The 23373-nt window shown below is 39.4% G+C and overlaps 1 protein-coding gene across 1 annotated transcript in view; it reads left to right on the forward strand.

The window, feature by feature from the left end:
• Positions 1-19817, forward strand: part of LOC119573386 (blastula protease 10-like) — a 24259-nt gene extending 4442 nt beyond the window's left edge. Inside the window, exons 3-15 of the mRNA XM_037920620.1 lie at positions 4820-4876; positions 5257-5337; positions 5975-6110; positions 6296-6498; positions 7376-7570; positions 9833-10094; positions 10389-10472; positions 11467-11638; positions 13260-13809; positions 16421-16515; positions 17132-17267; positions 18414-18503; positions 19075-19817. Of these exons, the coding sequence (XP_037776548.1) occupies positions 4820-4876; positions 5257-5337; positions 5975-6110; positions 6296-6498; positions 7376-7570; positions 9833-10094; positions 10389-10472; positions 11467-11638; positions 13260-13809; positions 16421-16515; positions 17132-17267; positions 18414-18503; positions 19075-19311 (2298 nt within the window). The 3' untranslated portion in view covers positions 19312-19817. The remainder of the gene's footprint in view (positions 1-4819; positions 4877-5256; positions 5338-5974; positions 6111-6295; positions 6499-7375; positions 7571-9832; positions 10095-10388; positions 10473-11466; positions 11639-13259; positions 13810-16420; positions 16516-17131; positions 17268-18413; positions 18504-19074) is intronic.
• The last annotated feature ends 3556 nt before the right edge of the window (positions 19818-23373 follow it).

Genomic DNA, 23373 nt, shown 5'->3' on the forward strand with positions numbered 1-23373 from the left:
CCGGACACCACACCCCCTCTGTGGTGCATCGGGAAAGTCGCATAGGGGCCAAACATATCAGGCCGCACTAGGGTCTTCTCAGCCCAGGCCCCGTCAGGCGGCAGGCTTCCATCTACTGAGCCCCCCACCCATCGTGCGGGTTTCGAGGGCAGCTTCCCCAAGTCGGGGCCGGGGAACCGAGGAGGGCTGGGTTTCGACCCCTTCTCCCCCTGCCATTTTTCCCGCCTGTACCACTTCCTTACCCTTAGGACATGCACTGGGATGGTGACCATCCCTGCCCAGTCCTTCAGCACGGAAGGGCATCGAATCCCCCGGTTGAAGGATGTGTTTCCCCCTCCCGACACCGACTCGTCTGTGCCTTCCCCCCGCAGCCCCAACCACAAGCCTTGAAAAAAAGTGCTGGGGCTCCCCTTTCCCCAAAGCTATTTCTCCACTTTAGCCTTCCACCCCCGGGGGTCATGGCGGGGCTGAGCAGCTGGCCTGGCCACTCGTTCCCTCGGGAAGGTCTCGAACTCCAAGGCCCTTCCCAGCCCCACCGGGGTTGGGGTGTGCCTGTTTGACGTAGATTTGCAGCTGCTGGTCCTGAAAAAGCGTCCAAAAAAATCGCGGGTCGGCCCAAATCATTTTCCCCCGCAGCCGCAGGGTAGCCCCTCCTTACCAGCGCCCCCAAACCCTGCCCCAGCGGGGGACAGTGTTCCCCATGCTCCGAGTCCGTTTCTTCAAGGGGGCCCGATATCCCGGCCTGGTGGGGGTGCCCGAAAAGGCGTTTCAAAGCCTCCCCACGCTGGTGTAAGAGGTGTTGGGATCCCGGCAGATCCCCAACAATTCCACCGCGGGGCCCCTTAGCGCTGCAGGCCTTCTCTTCCGGCTCCAGCCTGGGCAGATCCCAGCATTTAAAAATTGGGGCGACTTTCCTCCCGGGCCACCTCCCATCTACTCAGCGACTTCGTTCACAGAATTCTGGGGGCCGAGGGGCTGCGTGGGGGAGACCGCGTGCCGTGAACTAACAGCCGGGGGGGAGGAAGGGGGTGAGGGGGCAACGAGGGGGGTTTTTACCGGGTTCGAGTTTGCCGCCCCCTTTATCCCCAAAGGGGAGCGGTTGATTGGTCCCCAGCCTTCTGACGACCAGGCTCCGACACAATGCTGCGGGCCCGGGGTTTCCCACGGACCCCAGGCAGCCCCCCAGTAAATGACACTCTGGCATCTGTTGCCAAAACCCTCGTCTACTTCTCTGCTTGCAACGTTATACCTCATGACCCCCGCCTTTCGCCTTCATTTCCTCCCACAGGCCCTAAAACCTCCCCCTTCAGATCTACACCCCCTCCACATTTACTCTTACACTGTTCAGGCCTTGCGGGGTTTTGACTGCTGAGTTTCCTCTACAGATGAAAGTTTGCCTGTAGCACCTCAACAAGTCGGCAGAACTGTTCCTCTCCCCTTCCTGCCTCTCCGACGAGATGGTGCCCCTGCTTTTGGCCCTCTGTCCCTGCTTCTGCCCTTTGTCCCTTTCCTCCCTCATACGGCCCAGCATGGCAGTGTGGGTCATTGGCTGGCTACCTCATGGGCCCTGCTCAGTCATACCCTCCTCCCCCCATGGCTCCGCCATCTTTGGGACGACATGAAAAATCGGCAGTCTCACGTCAAATATCCAAATCCCCACTCCTGACACCATTTGTTACGCCCCCGCCTCGTCTCTCTGCACCCAAAACCGAGCTAGGCAGCGGCGTGTACCCGGGTTTTTGAACATGAAAAAGCTCCAAGGGCACGAGCCCCAGCGTCCCCAGAAACCACAGGGGGGAAAACCCCCGAGGGGAGGGAGGGCACGAATTTTAAAAACCAAAAAGACAGTTTTCCTTTTTTTACACAATTTTTTACCCGACACTTTTTTATAGGCACAATACAGGGGGAAACCCCTGTCACATGCACGATACAGCTTTTTAACAGGCAAAAACAAAATTTATAGGTCCAAAGGGCCCCACGGGGGTTTTTCAGGGCAGCCACCCAAAACCCCTCTTGGCTTGTTCCTCCGTCCTCCGCTCACAGCACTGCGTCATGTTCCCGGCCCTTCTGTTAAAACCCGCCCAGGGCACCTTTTCATGTTTAAAACATGTTTTGCACAGGACAAAACCCCCGGCATAGCAAATGTTCTTACTCTTTTATGAGTATGAATAGTCACATCATTTTTAAAAACGTTATTTGGTTTTTTTCTCTCTTTATTAAGTTTTTTTTATATATGTTTAAATTCCGTAACATTGCCGAAGGGGGAAGTACTATTTCGTGTTTTTAAAAGTCATAAAGGGGCCCCCAAAAAAAAAAAAAATAAAATAAAAAAAAATAAAAATACAAACATAGTGTACAATAGGTCTTGAAATTAAAAAAGTCTCTTTTACAGGGTGGGACTTTACAAAAAAGGGGGTGTGAATATTAAAATTGGTGATTTAAGGGGGAAGAATTGGTCAGTTTAAAACAAAATAGAAAAAATAATAATAATAATAATAATAGTAAAGTAATAATAAAAAAATTTTAAAAAAACTAAAATCCTGAGTCGTCTTTCGAGGTTCAGCCTGCAGAAGGGAAGGTATGGCGATGCTTTCCCTAACTCGGTTATTCTCATTCTTATTGATTTATTTGCGTATCTTAAAAAAAGCACTAGCCAACGATATTTAAACCCCTAGGGTTTTACATTTCAAAAAACTTTTACAGTCGGAAAAAAAAAAATTTTAGTAAAATTCCTATTTCTCACAGGATTAGGGGGAGCTTTTCATCCGCGAACCCTAATTGAACCCGGGGTTTTTTAAAAAAAAATAAATAAAGAAAAAAAACTCGTTAGGAACGAAAGAAATTAATCCTAAAAAACCGAGAAAGAAATTTGTGCCCCAAAGGAAATTTAGAGTGTGATTTAAAATTTTAAAGCATATTTTTTCATTTTTAAAATCATGCAATTTTATTCCCTGATCAATGTTTTTCTTTTCATTCACCCCTTTCTTTGACGAAACTTTTTTTTGGTTTGAAGTTAGAACCAAGTAAAAAAAGAAAAAAAAAGGTTACCAAAATTTTTTTAAAATTTACCCTTAAAAAAACCGTAATTTTTTTTTTTAGGTTTATCTTTTTATTATTTTAAAAATAAAAAAAAAATTCGGGAACTAATGTTTTTACTTATTTCCTGAAGTTAAAAATAAAATGGCTGTCCCTTTTTCTTTTTTTATTTTATTTTTGATGGTGTTGCTGTTTTTTGCCCCGGCGAGGTAACACAGAAAAAAAGATTTTTTTTTTTTTTTTTTTTTTTTTTAAAAAATAAATTGGAAATGACGCCCAAAACCGATTTTTAGGAACAATATATTTTTTAAATAGTTTTTGTCATGTTTCGAACGAAACTACACTCGCCCCCCTCCCGCCCTTATCTACAAAATCTTCACCACACACACACTACACCCCAAAACCTATCGGGAGGATAATCCCAACAAGCAACAAATACTACGCGTTTTCGAGGGTTTTTAGGGGGTTTGCCCTCAAACCCCCTTTTTTTGGGGGGGGGGGGGGGCTGCCAGTAACAGTTTTACCCACCCTTCCTCAAGCATATCCTTTCCCGGTCGTTCTTTGGGAGGAAACGTAATCGCTTCCGCCATTTTCTTTCCGGGACAGCGATGTTCAGTTTTCGGCTCGCGAAGAACGTTGAAAAAATGGTGTCTTTTTTTCTGTAATGACACGGTGTCTTACGTTCGGGGACAGATTTTTTTAGCAGGGACCTCATTTTGCGGGGATAAAAACTCATTCGTTTTCGTGAACTTTGTAATAAAAGACATTTGTATTATCAACCTGCCAAAGCCCGGCCATGATGGAATGTTTAAAATTTTAAAAGCCCTTTCCCGTGGGAGCTTCTGTTGCCTGTGATGATCGTTTCTTATCTGATTTGGGTTTTTGTTCCAGCGCAAACTAATTTGGGTCATTTACGTCAAACTAATTAGCTCTTACGTCATTAATTAGCAATCTAATTGGCTCATTACGTCATCAATTGCAATCTAATTTTTTCATTACGTCATCTAATTAGCAATCAATTGGTCATTACGTCTTAAATTTGCAATTAATTTCTCATTACGCGCTAACGTCATGCGAAACCTCCGATTTTTCCGTCGCTTAACGATTTTGGGGGACGCGAGGTTGTTCCTTCCCGAATTTTCGCTTTCTTCCGTTATTTTCAATTTGCGAAGAAAAAAAGTATAGAAGAAAAAATTTTATAGAATTTGTGTTCTAATTGGCAAGCTCGATTCTGTATATAGGGCGCATTTCCAACAATACCAAATCTCTCCCCCCTCTTTCTCCCCCCCTTGCTCTTCCCCTCCTCTCTCTTTTTTAATTTCCATGATCCCAAAAGTAAATATTCCTTTTCAATTTTTTATAGATACCCAGGGTCCTGCATTTTTACGCGAGGGTCAGCAGATAGGGGAGCTAAATTATAATTATTTTTTACGGGGATGCTAAAAGAGTGGAATACGGAAAATAATTTTCATTACTTTCCTTTTCAAAGGGAAAGATAACTGTCCCGTTTAAGATGTGTTAATATATAAAGGTTTTGCATAAATATGCCCGGGAAAAGCTGGTTTTTTTTTGCAGCTTCTTTGTTTGGAGATTTTTGTTGATTTTTGTGTGTGTATGTTGAAGAACAGAAAAAGGGGAAAAAAGACACATATTTTTATTTCAGTCTTGTATCCCTTTAAATTTACCGTATATACTTTCTCTATATCCATACCCTGCGAAATAAAACCTATTGAATCTAACCCAATATTAACAAATAAAATACAAATAATATTCATTTCAACAGGATCGGAGCTTAGATAACAACGGGACTGAACACTTCACAATACCCGGGAATCATCATGTAAGTTTATATAAATATTCCTTTTTAAAGTATCTAATTCCAAGGGCAATGCACATTATTATTATTATTTTCCTAATTATTATCGTTAATGAAATTTGTTTCCGTTAATTATTTTCTGACCTTTAAGTCTCTCTCTCTCTCTCTCTCTCTCTCTCTCTCTCTCTCTCTCTCTCTCTCTCTCTCTCTCTCTCTTATTACTTTATGTCTGGACTTCGAGAGAAGGAAAGACAGATGAATAAACAAAGAATGAATAAAAAAATAATTAAACATCTCTCTATTTACCTATCTATCGGAGATACAGACAGCTAGAGAGGGAAGAGAAACAAAGCCCGTTAATTAACTTGCAATGTTAAACTTTTTGGCTCTGTTTCTCTTGAAAGGGCGACGAGGGAGATGACATCTTACTCACAGAGGAACAGCTCGCAGCAGCTAACCTGAGCAGGCTGGAGGGGGAGGAATTGGTACGTGGCTCTGTTCATAACACACGTAAATGCAGTGCTCCGTGTTATGAGTAATGCCAAGAGGAAGCTTAAAAGGGAGGGGAGGGGGTAAAGATATCAAAATAAATAGAATGGATAAGGTATAAACAAGTGATTAAAAATGTATATTGATATTGCCAAGAGGAAACTTAAAACGGGAGGAAAAGACGTCAAAAGAGAAAGAATAATGACATGGAAAAAATAAATAAATAAATAAATAGGGAGTTACACAATGAATAAATAAATTATGAAAAACAGATATTCCCAAAAGGAAGTTTAAAATGGGGGGGGGGGAGAAAAATAATTAAAAGACTAATATAAAGAGTAAATAAATGAATAATTTTAAAAACCATTGCCAAACAATAGGGAAAACAAGAGAAAAAATACATAATGATAAATAAATAAAAAAAGATAAATAATTAATTAAAAGTAGGTGAATAATAGATTAATTAAAAATAGATAAATAATAAATTAATAGATGAAATAAGAGCTAAGAAATACATGATTAAACAAATGAACAAGAAATAGATGAATCACTAAATATAAAAAATAGAAGTCGAAATACAAGTACACCACAATACGTTTTTTAACCTCCGTCCGTCCATGCTATATTTTCCAGCTCGAGAAACTGGGGGACACGATGCTGACCCCGGAGCAGCTGGCCGCCATCCTCAACAGGAAGGCGATCAACGACGTCACCAGACACTGGCCTGATGTCAACGGCTTCCCTCACATTCCCTATACCTTTGAGGACGGTTGGTATTGCTAGACTGTGCACCGTTAAGAAAGAGCCTTAGACCTTTGTCATATATATAAACGCTAACAGACACATGTACGCATATGTGTGAATAAATCTATATCATATATACATATGTATACATATATTATATATATATAAACATACACGTACATGCGAACTTATCCCTAAATGACTCTCCAGACCTGGTTGACAAGGCAGCCGTCCGGAGCGCCATCCAGCACTGGATCGACAACACCTGCTTCACCTTCACCGAGGTCCCGAACACCAGCACTGGAGAACGCATTAAGTTCATCCGCCACGCATCCGCCTGTAACTCTTACGTGGGAATGGTCAGCGGCAGCGGAGGGCAGATCATCAACGTGCCCGAGTGGTGTGAGCAGTCGGTGAGTTAGTGAGGGGAGGGAGGGACGGGGAGGGGAAGAGGAAGAGGGTGACGGGGAAGAAAGAGGGAGAGGGTGAGGAGGAGGGTGGAAGAGAGGGAGAGGGAGAGGGGAGGGGGAAGAGAGAGGGAGAAGGGGAGGGGGAAAGAGAGAGGGAGAGGGAAAGAGTGAGAGGGGGGGAGGGAGGGAGAAAAAGAGATAAGGGGAGGGAGGGAGAAAAAGCGAGAAGGGGAGGGAGGGAGAAAAAGAGAGAGGGGGAGGGAGGGAGAGGGAAACAGAGAGAATGTTGATAATATTAATTAAAAAAGAAGGTTGGCGCCATCAGTGCTGCAACGGATTGTCTGTATGTGTTACGAAGAGATGAAAAGTTTTATTTTATTTTATTTATTTATTTATTTTATAAATTTTAGTCTTTAGTTTTAGTTTCGATGAATTTAATTTTTCGTGTGTGTTATTTTTTATTTGCTTTTTCTGAGTTAGTTTTTTTTGTGAATTTTAGTTTTTGTGAGTTTTCCTTTTTTATGAGTTTTAGTTTTGTCAAGAGTTTTATTTTTTATGAGTTTTAGTTTCGTTAAAAGTTTTAGAGATTTGTGAGCATTACTCAAGTTATTATTATTTTTTTTTATGAGTGTCAGTGTTTAATGAGTTTATTGTTTGAATGAATTTTAGTCTTTTGTTTCCGTTTTTTTTTTTTTTTTTTTTTTTTTTTTTAGTAGACGTGACAAAAGTACAACTATGCAAAGCAAAAAATACCGTACACACCTGATCTCAAATTACTAATTTCACTACTTAGATGCACAGCTAATCTCTAACCGCATGAAAGTTTTTAAAAATTCTTATTTTAACTCAGACCTTGACTTTCCATGACCTTCATCGGCAGTTTGGCAGTCTGGTGCACGAGGTAGGGCACGCCTTGGGACTCTGGCATGAGCAATCAAGGTCTGATCGAGATACATACATCATGATTCTCACACAAAATATCAGGTCAGCGGCGCTTCATAACTTTAACCTCAAGACGACCAACAACTATGGTGTACCGTATGACTATTCCTCAATTATGCATTACTATGCGCAGGTAAGTCATATGGCTTTTACAGTTCTAATTGATATATATATATGTGTGTGTGTGTGTGTGCCTGTGGGGCAAAGCCATAGGGAAGCCCACAGGCGGACGGTGGATTCCACTGTCTGCCGACCCCCTTTAAGGCGTCCACCCGGAGCGACCGCCGGAGGCTTAACCTCAGGTGAGACATTTGGCACTTGGAACATCCAGTCCTTGCGGCAGGACTAGAGCGGTTACCTCTGCTATCGAGGGAATTGGAGCGGATTGGGAGTTGGGGTGGCTGCCCTCTTGGAGGTGAGAAGATCTGGCAGCGGCACGATCAATATGGGTGGTTACACCTACTACTGGTCGGGCCGCGGCGATGGTCAACACTTCCAAGAAGTAGTCATAGCTATCTCCAGCCGACTTCAACCCTTGGTAGTCGAGGTAACACCGGTTAATGAGCATATAATGGCATTGAAACTGAAGTATGCTTTTGGCTTCATGTCTCTTATTACTGTGTGTGCTCTTACTGATATTTGCAAAGTGAAAATGTGAAAGAGGCATTCTACGCCAAACTCACATCCATGGAGACAATTGCCCCTGGCGAGACATTCACATTGTTATGGGTGACTTCAATGCTGTGATCGAGCTGGCTACCAGCTGTCTGTCGGCCCCCATGGCCCAGGAGTTGATCAGAGTACTGTGGCCAAGGAGATCGACCACATTCTTGTTAGCACCTAATGGAGGATCCTTCAGAACTCCTCGTCCCTCCAGTGGGTGTTTTACGTGGACAGACTGAGGGAGGAGAAGTGTGCCCCTTGTTAGCACCTGATGGAAGATCCTTCAGATTTGCAGGGTCTACTGGAGTGCCGGTAGACCCTGGCTACCCTACAGGTCCACTTCAAAACTCCTCGTCCCTCCAGTGACCACTCTTTGGTGTTTTACTTGGACAGACTGAGGGAGGAGAAGTGTGTCAACACGGCAGTCTCTGACCGATTCACAGAACTTGAAAACCTGATGGACCCAGTTGCTCTGTGGGAGTCCTTCAAGTGCGAAATACTTGAAGAAGCACAGGAGTCCATTAGGGTACACCCAAGGGCAAGGTAGAATTTCCTTTGGGAATCTCCCTAGAGACATTGGAAGCCATGCATGGCTCGGCTAAATGGCAGGACTTGCGTCGCTCTTTGGTGCATAGGGCTTGAACACTGCTGAGAAAGGATAAGGAACAGTTCATCAGGAATCTTGCTGAGGAGTTTGAAAGTTATTTCTTGGTAAATGACCTTTTCCCTGCCTACCAAGCCCTGAGAAAGCTGAATTTTAAGCCCTCCTTGCAGATGACTGCAGTCCGCTCAGTGGATGGACAGATCATCTCAGAACGTTAGGCTGAGTATTTAGAGCAGTTGTATTAGGGTAGACACTCCAAAAATTAGCCTGGATGCAAGTGGTATCACAATACCTATGTCAGACCTACCCATCAGCAAGGAACCTCCTACCCTAACTGAGGTTCGGATGGCAACTTCCAAGCTGAAGTGTGGGAAAGCCACAAGCATATGTGATATTGCTGCTAAACTTCTGAAGACTGGGGGTGAACTTATGGCATGGGGCTTGCATGCAATCTTGACTGCCAGATGGCAGTCTGGTACCATTCACCCTGACCTGTTTAAGGGAGTGATCATCCCTCTCTAAAAGGGGAAAAGCGATCGTTGGGACTATAGCAACTAACGTGACATTATACTACTCAGTATACCAGGCAAGGTTTTCACCCACATTCTTCTAAATTGGATCCGTGACCACCTACCAAGGCACCAGAGACCAGAGCAGTCGGGATTCACTTCTGGGAAGTTCACAATAGACCGTATCCTTGCACTTCAAGTATATGTAGAATGCCGTTGTGAGTTCAGTTGTGGTTGCTTGCAGCCTACATCGACCTCAAGAAGGCGTTTGACTCGGTGTATCAAGAATCGCTATAGGAGGTTCTGAGATTTAGGGGAATTCCACCACAGATTATGTCATGGCTTGGGCAGCTCGACGAGACCTGTCGCGAGGAGTTAGAGATGGGTCAGGGCCTACCTGGAGACTTGCCATGAGGGACCCTTGTGGCTGGAAGCAAAGGGTGGATGCGACCATGCGCCCCCATCGGTGTTAGACCTTGATGTTGATGATGATGTGTGTATGAGGAGAGAAAGAGTTTCAGACTTCTACAAGACTGGGTTCAGCATTCTAGGTTCCAACATGCATGTCCTTCTTCATACTTCTTAATGCAAATCTCTTCTTCATAATTCTTTTCCACAGGGCTTCTCTCTGAACAGCCGCAATACCATCGTGACCAAAGATCCGAGGTTCCAAGCTGAAATTGGCCAGCGCGAAGGCCTCTCCCACATGGACAAGCTCTTAGTAAACACCATGTATGGCTGTACAGATAAACTCCTCATCACGTGCGGACTACCTAGTGATCCCTGTCAGAATAATGGTTATTTAGGAAGTGACTGCACTTGTGTGTGTCCTGATGGAACTTCAGGGAGCAACTGCGAGACTGTTGATACACTCTATAATGGTTGGTTTCTTTTTTCGATCTGAATTTGCATTGATAACTTCTTTACTTTTGGTCTCACACAGATTGTCATCTGTTAATGTCTTGTCTCACAAATGGAATATTTTATCCGATTTTATTTCACAGACAGTCATGTTCATTATAAATGTATAGATCTTTCATGAGCTTAGATTATCACTAATACTACTCCATGAATACTTTACTTTATGAATAAAACGTTTGCAATGTGCTCCTAACAAATATTCTAGAGACACTGTAAAAGGCGGACATCTTTTTAAAAATGTAAATATTCTTCAGATGCTATCCTATATTTCAACACTGAGATCGTCACCGTTGAGAAAACTGTTAAAACCGTGAATCACCCTAATGCTTTCCCTCATGGTAAGTGTTGTTATACAGTCTCTGTTCATTACTTTACTCTCTAGAGAAAGTGCTGCTTTTAATTTTTTTTTTGTCATTATGCTGACTCAGAACGTATCCTTCTTAAGTTTTACTTATTTATTCCCCTTTGCACGTTCTGACAGCTTTCTCTCAACTTAAGGATCGAAAATTGATAAAACTATATTGATCCAACAATATTTCATTATGAGCTCCATGTGTTGATGATTAAGGGCTTTTTACTATTGATAAAATTAAGAAAGTGAACCAAGCGAGTTTATGGAATACATTGATATCTGCTAAGTACACTGATCTTGGCTAATGAGTGAAAGTCCAAGAAACGACATACTAATAACTAAACGCATGTATTATATTAATGAGATGCTTGAGCCTGTTTTATTAATACAAGGGAGAAAATTAACAACTATACTATGAAGATCAAGTTCAGGTGTTTTGATACTTTGATTACCCATAGTCCCCAACAACACTGAAAATGTGGACTTGCAAAGTCTTGTTGATGAATATATCTGACTAGTAGGTGCAACATACATATACTCTATACCCCTTTTGAAATAGTTCAAATGTATCCCTGGGCATACATGTCAGCCATGTTAGAAAACCCTGTATTAGTCTCTGATATCCATATAATCAACTGACAAGTGAAATACGAAAGAATGCAACTCTATCTCTTTAGGGAGACGCGCTGTAATGGCCTAGGGTTGAAACACATATGCCATAATAAAAAAGTCGTTACTTGGCTTTTCGAGAATTGCAAAACACCTTTGACTTAAGTTTTGCTAGCATATTGTACTTAATGATTCAGTAAACAAAACTTGGTGTACTTAGAAACCTCGGTCATATAGAGAAGGATAGAGCACAGGGTTTTTGATTGTAGTCTGCATGGACGACTCTCTCCCTCTCTTTCTTTCACTCTGTGTAGAAATATATACATGTACGGATATGCTTTTCATACACAGACTGTGTTTTCACACAACAGATTCGGATTTCGTCAAGTGGATAATCGCCCCCGAGTGTAATGAAGTAAAACTAACCTTCACGGCATTCAACGTGTACCAAGCGACTACACGAACGATAGACGGCGTTAACACACTCGGCTGTTGGTACGATGCCCTGGAAATCAGGACTACTAGTGCATCGGAAGGGCAGTGGTATGTATGCATTAGCAAATGTTAAGGTTATTAAGTTTTGAAGTATAAAAGTAGTGTTGCCATTGACACTACCGCAAAACCGTTAGACTAGACGTTAAATAACCGCTAGACATAAGAGTAAAATCTCCTTTTCCAAATAAATATAGAACTGCATCATAGTATAAGGGCTAGAGTTTAACTAACCCTTACTTTACTGATTTAGAATGACCTTTATTATTATTTATATATATATATATTTATTTATTTATTTTATTTATTTATTTATTTACTTCTTTGTGTGTAAAGTTCATTAACCAGTCAGAATTCAACTTCAACCTTGATGAATGTCATAAGATAAGTAGTAATAGCTCTTATTAAAATGCTCTACATTTCATACTGTGCAGCGTAATCTGTAAAGCGTAAAGATTTAATTAAATGCGTTAGGGTTGTTTTAAATGGTGTAGGATTTATGTGTGTATGTGTGTGTGTGAGTGTGTTTGTGTGTGTGTGTGTGTGTGTGTGTGTGTGTGTGTGTGTGTGTGTGTGTGTGTGTGTGTGTGTGTGTGTGTGTGCGTGTGTGTGTGTAGGCCTACATCTAAAGAAAATGTGTTATGGGATAGATCTAACAATGCCAATATGACCTATAATATTTTAAAATGGAGTTAAAGAGACTTACTGACGAAGTTTTAAATGACTATTAAAATGGTAATGACAGTTGATGAATTGAGTGAGTCTTAAGTACTCAGTATTTAAGTATTAAATAAAATGTTCAGTAATTAGTTTAATGCTTTTGCAATTACTCACCAATATTAGATTTCTGTCTTTATTTATCTGATTTCTTACTTACAATCACTTTTAAATAACACTCAGTCCATCCCACCCCCAGATCATGTGTAATTCTTTACATTTATATTATTATTGTTGTTGAGGTTATTATTATTATATTTGCTTTAAAATGCGCATCCCATCATGCTAAAGATCCGCCTTGTTCATCCAGCATCTCTCTCTCTCTCTCTCTCCCCTTCCCTTTTTTTTAAATACTTTATTGTGAAACATTTACATCATATTTTGTTACAATTGTTTGACATGTTACAGTCAAAAACAATCTTTTTATATAGATTAAAGGAATTCGTGTTTAATGACTCCCAACTTAAAGTCTAACCTCATCTGATTCAGCCACATAATATACAAATATTACATAAAATCATCTATTAGTGGTCTTTAGCCACACACGTGCTTTGCTTTTGAAAGTTTGTAAGGAATGAGCGTCCACATCGATAACAGAAATTAATAGATTCCATAATTTGGTGGTGCGCCGTGCAATAACAAGGTTCCTCCAGTGCGGTGGGTGCACGTTCCTTTGTTCTCGTGGGGCGTGCAGCTCGGCTCGTGGTTGCAGGAGCGGGACGTGTTGGCAATGGATGCGGAACATCGTCGCCAAGCCAGCCACGTCTCTCCTGTGTTGAAGGCTGTCGAGGTTCAGTTGATACTGCTGGATCCTGCCTTCTACGAATTTCTTCTTTATTTCTTGTATTCTGTCCAAGATTTTGAGGCTAGTGATGTTTCTCCTCTCCCTCTTCCTATCTCCCTCCTTTCCCTCATCCCCCTCCCTGTCTCTCTCATCCTCTCCCTCTCCCCCCAGGTTCTGTGGGACGGATATTTCGCCTGGCCAAGAGTTCCAGTCTGTTGGAGGAGAAATGATTCTTTATTTCAAAGTTGGGACAAATTTCAAAACCGGCTGGTCGGCTGACATCACCTTTGTTCCCATTCCTTCCTGCGCGCCTTCGGGAACAACTACCACCACAACTACAAGTACAAGTACTAGCACCACCACGACTACAAGCACAAGTACTAGTACGACTACAACTACAAGTACCACTACAACTACAAGTACCACAACAAGAACGTCTACAACTACAAGTACATCTTCAACTACAAGTACCACTACAACAACCACAGTCACATCGACAACAACCACAAGCACATCAACAACAACCACAAGCACATCAACAACAACCACAGCCACATCGGCAACATCAACATCAACAACTACAACCACAACAACCACAACCACAACGGCCTCGGTTGGTCAGTGTACCTCATACACAGAAAACGGACTGACTTATTTAATTTCTCCAAACTTCCCTGAATATTATCCACCAAACGCGTACTGTACCCTTTCAGGAATTACAGTAAGTTTAAGGTCAATTTTCCAGTGATAATGACATAGGGGATGATAATTATAATGATGATGAAGATAACAATAGCAATGATAATCATGGTGGTATTGATGATATGATAATGATGATGATAATGGCAGTAAGTTAAAGTTCAATTTTCTAGTGATAACATCTAATGATGATTATAATGATGAAGATAATGATAGCTATGATAATCATGGTGGTATTGATGATATGATAATGATAATGATAATAACACTGATAATGCTGCTGCTGCTGATGATAATGATAATATTGATGGTGATAATATTGAAGATAATATTGATAATTGTAATAATGACACCAACGATAATGTTAATAATGATGAAAATACTAATACCACATCTACTACTACTAATGATAATATTGATAATGATAATACTACTACAAATAATAACAGATATAATTTTTATTATCATAATTATCATATTATTATTATTAATACTAATCATAATATTGTTTACCCTTGCAACATATCAGTAAGCAACAGTTAATGATAATAAGAATAATAATTTGCTTTGTGTCGGCAGGATTTTGTAAAAAAAAGAAAAAAGAAAAAATGTACAACTTATTTCTTGTTATTTTAAATTAATTTTCCAAAAATCACTTTAAGTTCAATTGCTGGGACTTTAGGTAGTCTTGGCTAATTGTCAAATGATATCTTATTTATAATTAATATGATAATGATTCTGTGTTGTGATGCTGGCACTGTTCCTAATAAGCATAGTTGTTTTATTATTAGCATTAGCATTATTTATCGGTATTATTATATTGCCATTATCATTATTATCAATTGTATTATGTTGTCACCGTTGTTATAGGTGTTCTTACTGCTATCATTATTATTTCAACAATATTATTGTTAATATGTAATATCCTTGCTGAACTGCTAAAGGCTGGGCGTGAACCTATAGCTCGGGGCTTGCATGTAGTCTTGACTGCCATCTGGCAGTCTGGTATCATTCACCCTGATCTGTTGAGGGATGTGGTCATCCCTCTTTGGAAGGGGAAAAGGGATCGTTGGGACTGTAGCAATTACCGTATCATTACACTGCTCAGTATACTAGGCAAGGTTTTTGCCCACATTCTTCTGAAACGGATTCACGACCACCTACTAAGGCACCAGAGACTAGAGCAGTATGGATTCACTCCTGACAAGTCCACAATAGACCGTATCCTAGCGCTTCAATTAATTGTGGAACGCCGTTGTGAGTTCGGTCGTGGGTAGCTTGCAGCTTACATCGACCACAAGGTGTTTGACTCGGTGCACCAAGATTCGCTATGGGAGATCCTGAGACTTAGGGAATTCCGACACAGATTATTGGCCTAATAGCAAGCCTATTTACCGGTACTGAAATTGCTGTAAAGTGTGGTGGGGGTCTGTCAAACTTCTTCACTGTTAATTCAGGGGTGAGGCAAGGCTGTGTCCTTGCACCAACACTTTTCAACACCTGCATAGACTGGATAATGGGCAGAGTTGCTACCCAAAGTCAGTATGGAGCAACACTGGGCAATATCAAAATCTTAGACCTTGACTTTGCGAATGATGCAAATATCATATCTGAGTCTCTGGAATCACTGGTTGCGGCTCTTGATGCATTTCGCAATGAGGCAAAACCCTTGGGCCTAGAGGTCTCTTGAACAAAGACCAAGATTTAGGATTTTGGGGGCCTGTTAGTGAGAACGTTGAAATCACAGAGAGCTTTGCATACCTAGTTAGCATCGTCCATATCTTTGGGCTGTCAGACCAAGAAGTCAGTAGATGGATTGGTCTGGCAGCAGGAACCATAAACTCAATCAACAAGAGCATTTGGAGATGTTGGTACCTATGCAGAAGGACCAAGCTACATGTCTTCAAGGCCTTGATACTGCCAGTTTTGTTCTATGGAAGCGAAACCTGGATGCTATCTAGTGCCTTGGAGTCTCGTCTTGATGCCTTTTGTAACAAGTCTCTTTGCCGGATCATGGGGCACAGTTGGCATAACCATGTCTCCAACTGACGGCTGCACCGTGAGACTGGCATGGGTCCTGTTACTTGCATAATCCGGGATCGCCAAATCAGACTATATGGGGCACCTAGTTCGCTTCCCTGTGGATGACCCTCAGGTTGTCTCTTTGTGAGGCAATCCTGGGTGAAGGAGGCCTGTGGGACAACCCAGGAGGAAATGGTTTGGGCAACTCGACGAGACCTGTCGCGAGGAATTAGAGATGGACCAAGGGCCTGCCTGGAGACTCACCATGAGGGACCCTTGTGGCTGGAAGCATAGGGTGGATACGCCCCCATCGGCATTAGCCCCTTGATGATGATGATGAATATCATTGTCATCATAATCCCCATTATCGCATCCTAATTATTACTGTCCCCATCATCAATATCATTCTCATCACTGTCATCATCATCCGTTATCATTAGTATCATCATTATCCCAGTTACCATTGTTATCATCCCTGTTATCACTATCATCGTTATCATTAACGTAGTTTCCATTATCATCATCATCCCTATTATTTCTATTATCATTAGTATCACCATCATCGCCCTATAGAATCCACTGTCCAAACACCACACCTTCTCCCCCGGCAGGAGGAGCTCGCCACAGTGAATTTATTCATCAGGATTCTTCGGCTGCGTGCTGGTGACACCCTCGTGATCCAGAACCCTTACACGCCGCCGCTAACGTGAGTCAAGGCAATGCTATATTAAGAGCAATGGATTTCACTGTCTTGGTGTTTATGGCTGAGGCAGGACGTGGTGATTTAATTGGATATTAATAAACACACGCTTTCACATGTGCGCTTACTGTGTGCTGTGTGGCGCAGTGACAGCGTTCTTGCTGACCTGCATTCAAATCCTGCGCCGCCAATGAATCGTAAGCCTGGCCATTCCTTGCACCCAGGGGTAATTTAGAAGCAAACAGCCTGTCACACCAAACATAAGAATAACCATGGTACAAATGGAAATAACTGTATTGTATATTATAATTATATTATATCGTACATCCAAATCCTCGCACACGCACTCGCATATATGCATCTATAAAAACATCTACAAATGCATGTAGATGCGTGTACGTACACATGCACACACAACACAACACAACATAACACAACACAACACAACACAACACAACACAACACAACAACACAACACAACACAACACAACACAACACAACACAACACAACACAACACAACACAACACACACACACACAATTCCCACACCGCATGATTTCTCTCCAAAGTTCCCTAGAGGTTTGGCTTTCCTCTGATGCCTCTGTGTATCTATCCTTAACAGCCTGTCGGGGAAAAAAAGACGATATAGGAACATCATCCCCAGTGCACAATTCCTAGCTACTTTCACGTCCAATGCTGTCGGAGAGTGGAAAGGTTTCTATGCACAGTTCAACCCAAGGACCTCGTCTTGCCACCAAGTAAGTTTGATGACCATTTTCCCAGTATGACGTCTTCGTCTCGCCCAACTCAAATTAGTGAGAGACAGATGTAAAAATGTATTATATTACGCTCAACGGGTGACCTGTACTTTCTATTCTTCCATTGTTAACAGAAAAACATGCTATGTAGTTCATCATAAATCAAAATATCGACATTGGAAAGCACATAACAACAACTCTGGATTATTCATGAAGCAATGAAATCACATGTGTAGTGTAGAACACCAAGGGAAGGAGGCCACTGCCAAAGGGTAACAGTACTTATCCACTGACATTAAATTCTATGGAACTCTGTCTGGAATCTGAGAGACATCAGAACGGCATATATATATATATATATATATATATATATATATATATATATATATATATATATATATATATATATATATATATATATATATATAATATATATATAAATATGTATATATATATATATACATATACACATATGTGTGTGTGCGCATGTATGTATATGTGTATATAAATATATATGAATATATATATATATGTACATATATATGTATGTTTGTATGCATGTATGTATTTATGTATATAAATATATATGAATATATGCATACATATATATATATATATATATATATATATATATATATATAAACACACACACACATATATATGCACACACACACACACACACACACACACACACACACACACACACACACACACACACACACACACACACACACACACACGCACACAAAATGTATGTGTATACATTTATGCACATATAAATGTGTACATACACACACACACACACACACACACACATATGTATATATATATATGTATATATATATATATATATATATATATATGAATCTATCTATATCTATATCTATATATATGTACGTATATATATCAATATCTATATATATATATATATATATATATATATATATATATATATATACTATATAATATACATATATATATATATATATATATATATATATATATATATATGTATATATATATATATGGATACACACGCTTACATTTATGTGCGTAGCAAAATCTACACTCATGCAGTGAATATGATCAAACAAAATAAGTTCCTGTCGCGCGGTCCAGCCACCTTTCACGGGCTTCCCTCGCCAGGTCCTCTCCGCCAGCCCCGGGGGAGTCATCACGTCGCCGAGGTTCCCCCGCAGGCACCCGAGGAAGAAGTACTGTGAATGGAAAATCATGGTAAGTGTTGACACTTACTTACCCATTTACTTGGAAGGATTAAGCCCTTTTGATCGTGTTTATAAGCGTACGTGTTTTTATATTTTATTATTTATTTATTTATCACTATTTATTTTTATTTATTTATTTATTTCTATTTATTAATTAGTTTATTTATCTTTCTTTCTTTCTTTCTTTATTTATTATTTTTTTTTTTTTTGAGGGAGGGTATGTATGTATATGTTTCTGTGTAAGATAGAGGTAAATCGAGGATTGGGAGCAAATCAGATCCAGTGGATTGAAGTGATAATCAAGTCCGATAAGTAATATGTCATCCAATCACTGGCGAATATAGAAATATTTATATAAAAAGTAACGGGTTTTACTTTTGCTATAGGGATGTGGTAGCATGTAGGAGTATGCAGATCTGAATAACTTTTTTTCTCTTTTTGTCTCTGCTTCATGACACCGTTTCCCAACTCATCCAAGAGGTTTCTGAATAGGTTATTTAACTTAAGAAGGGAGAATGTATATTTATTTTAGTCCAATAAACCAAAGAGAGCACCCAACCACGAATAAACTCCATTTCCAGGCGTCGGTTGGCAATAAAGTTCAGCTGACCTTCACCCACATGCGCCTGGGAACCTACGCCAAGAACTTCGTGGCTGTGAACCCAACCACCGACCTTTACTACACCCCTGGTTCTGTCCTCTCCTTCAATGGCTTCGCACTCCCGCCGAACGTCATTTCGGACTCGAACTTCATCAGGATCTTCTTCTCCGGCAAGAGGAGGAGCAAGGGCTTCAGACTGATGTATAATGAGGTTTAGAGAAAGGGGGAAAGAGGAGAAGAGGAAGGGGGGAAAGAGAGTGGAAGAAGGAGGAGAGGGAGGAAGAAATGAGGGTGAGGGAAGGAGGAGAAGAGGGAAGGAGGGAACTAAGGAGGGGGAAGAAGGAGAGGGGAGAGAACAGAAGGGGAATAATGACAGACTAAAAACCTTAGAGCAGAAGAGGGGGACTGGAAGAAAACTAGGGAGAAATAAGGGGAAAGGAGAAAAAACAAAGGAAAAGGGGAATAAAAGAGTAAAAGAGTGAAGGAGGCGAAGGCAAAATGAGAAGAGAAGAGGACAGAAAATTCATTCTAAGTGAAAGGATAATGTTTCTTATTGGTTCGATAGTTACATCAATTGGGTTTGAAATTTCGCCTTTCCCCAGGTTTCGAGACTAATTATGCTCACGCAGTTATACACACAGTTAAAGTTGCTTCGGGAAATGCAAGGTATTTATCTGATGAATTAGTACAGATGTATTTTATCTAAATGTATCATATTGAAAAGTGTTTTTCTTCAACCTTAAAAATACAAATACACATATATATATATATATATATATATATATATATATATATATATATATATATATATATATATATATATGTATGTATATGTATATATATATATATATATATATATATATATATATATATATATATATACATATACATACATATATACATATATATATATATATATATATATATATATATATATATATATATATATATATATAATTGCACCAGATTTAAACCTGAAAATGGATTTAGCTGTTGAAACCATATAGTTTCATTCATTTTACAGCTGAGAAGAGAATAAAAAGGACATGGTTTCGCTTAAGAAAATACATACAGGCCACACATGATATACACTATTTCATATATCAGTGGTGCACTCTCTGAAATAGTTAGGCAAAAGACACCATTTTATCAGTAAACAGTGGACAATGTACGTGACCTAATAAAAAAAAGAAAAAACAAAAACACAAAAAAAGAGTGAGAGAAAGATAGATAGATAGACAGAGAGGGTGAAAGAGAGAGAGAGACAGTGCTTCCATCTAAATATTTGAAGTGACATGTGCCAACACACTACAGGGTCGAATGGAAGTATGCACCTTTTTGAAAGGAGATAACGGGAAAATGAGAAATAAAAAATAAAAATTGCAAAAAGTAGAATAAGCATAACTATGCATTTATGTACACACACATATATAAACACTTACAGTATGTATATGTGGATGTGTGTGGATGCATGCATATATATTTTTGTTTGGTTGTTTGTTCAACAGCCATGTAATTCATTGCAGGTTCTAGGCCTCTTTCAATTCACTATTGAGACGTTATTTGGCAGTACCACCCTTGCCTGGTTGGGTGCCTTTCCTAATTAACCGCGATTCGGCGTGCTAACACTTTTGTCACGGCGGTGACCTCTCCTACGACACCTGCGTCTGACTTCTCAAAGCAGCATGTCGTTTTTTCGCCGTGAGTTTGGGCTTGAGCCAGCAGTCGGAACGCAGACATTTTTACGACTGCCGCGGCGGGGAAATGAACTCGGGACTATGAGCTTCGGAGTCCAGTCCTCTAACCATTGGACCATATATATATATATATATATATATATATATATATATATATATATATATATATATATATATATGCATATATATATATATATATATGTATATATATATATATATATATATATATATTATATATATATATATATATATATATATATATATATATATATGTGTGTGTGTGTGTGTGTGTGTGTGTGTGTGTGTGTGTGTGTGTGTGTGTATGTGTGTGTGTGTGTGTACATACATATATTATATATATATATATTTATATATATATATACATACACCCCCATATATGTATATACATATACATAGTGCACTGACATGGAGGTCACGAACGCCTGCCGAGGTCATACAAAGGGCAGGGGCAGTGCAGGTGTTAATGCCAGAGAGAAGTAAAAAATATCATGCGTTATGATGATCACTGTCATTATCATAATCAATAATATACTTATGATTATAATGATAATTGCAATTATTATTATTGTTATTATCATTATTATTGTTATTATTATTAACATTATCCTTTTTATTATTATTAACATTATCCTTTTTATCATTATTAATGTTGCTATCATTATTATTAGTAGTAGTCATCATTATTATCATTACTTTTGTTTATTATTACTATCAGTATTATTATCATTATTACAATCACATTAATCATTATCATTATTATCATTATTACTACCATTATTTTCATCATCATTATTATCATTACTGCTACCACGCTCAGTATAAATGCGTGCTAGATTTACACGTCAAAAAAAACGGCACTGAAATTAGTATGAGATGCACTGACCGAAACACATGTGGCTGTTGGTCATTTTATCATGTCTTCATATTCAGAGGAAAACGTACAAAGGTAGTTACAAATGATATTATATATAGATGATACTTATGTGTACTTAAGACAAGGCAAATATATGTTTTTCTGTTGCAACCCCCTACTGCCATTACTATTGCTACTACTACTAGGATTGATTTAGTGGTAGTAGTAGCATAGCAAAAATGATAATAATGATATTAATACCAATGATATTAATAATGATACTGATACCAATGACAATAATAATGATGATGATGATGAAAGATGAATATAATAATGATGATGATGATGATGATGATGATGATGATGATGATGATGATGATGATGATGATGATGATGATGATGATGATGATAACAATAACAATAACAATAATAGTAATAATAATAATAATAGAATTTTAAACAGAAAAAAATATATATATACTGAGCTTACTCAACACTATTCGTAGGCAATGGGATCCCTGATGGTATTTCCATGGCACACTTAGGGATGGATACGAACCTGACGTCAAATTGTTTCACGTTATATGTCACACAGTTAAACCCCACTTCTGAAAAATTCCTGGACCCCAAAAAGTGCCAGGAATTAAGTACTTTGACGTATGAAAGTTTTTTTTTTTTTTTTTTTTTATATATAAATAACCCAGCAGCACATTAATCACCATTAAATAAAACTGTCATGGACACACTCATCAAAATGTACCGCGCACAGGGCGTCGAAAAGAGGCCGCATAGCCAATGAGGACGTTTCGTGAGATACCGAGATTCGCTTGACAAACGATAAAAATTATAATCTACTTGGTATTGTTATACTTACCGAACGTAAAACAATATTTCTACTTTGTGCATCATAGCATAAAGACCGTCTGAAAAAGAGTCAATAATTTTTTGGGGGTTCAACAGAATAAATGTATTGATGCTATTGTAAATAAGTAAATGTATATCTGGACAAATGAGTATCTATCTATCTATCTATCTATATTCATATATGCATATGTATACACACACAGGTGTGTGTGTGTGCATATATATAGGAGGGTTGTTATTTATTTATATATGAGTTTGTAAACTTTTCAGACAGATGGACAGATGTATAGTGTGAGCCACCCACACTATACCTTGCATCGAGGCCTTGTCACTGCTGGACCACGTGTTGTCATACATTTTATACAAATGTTCTGTTTAGTTTCAATACTTCAATTTTTTGTGTTTAATGTGGAACCTGCATTTGACAGACAGCTTTCTTTCTTCCATTCTCTGCTCTGCTCTCTCTCTCTCTCTCTGCTCTGCTCTCTCTCTCTCTTAGGGAGAGAGAAAAACTGCACACATATTATCGTGCCGTGGCCTCCGCGCTTCCTTCTTAAGCAAAGGCCAACCGCTCCAAACTATTTCTCATGTAACAAGTGTGTTTAAATTATAATGCATAATATGTTTATAATCATCTGGCGAACTTCGTGTCAGAGATTTTATTTATGGATTGATTAATAGATTCATTTGTTTATATTATAAAAGGCCCAGCTTAATGGTTCTCAAATTGGGGTAAATGATACGATTTTCAAAGGCACTTTCATAAAAAATAACAATTCATTGCAGTAACGCCATGGCCTGGATTCACTGACACTGCCTCAAGACACCTTATAACCTAGGCCTA

This window comes from Penaeus monodon, chromosome 5 (genome assembly GCF_015228065.2).
Source record: "Penaeus monodon isolate SGIC_2016 chromosome 5, NSTDA_Pmon_1, whole genome shotgun sequence".
Taxonomy (NCBI): Eukaryota; Metazoa; Arthropoda; class Malacostraca; order Decapoda; family Penaeidae; genus Penaeus; species Penaeus monodon.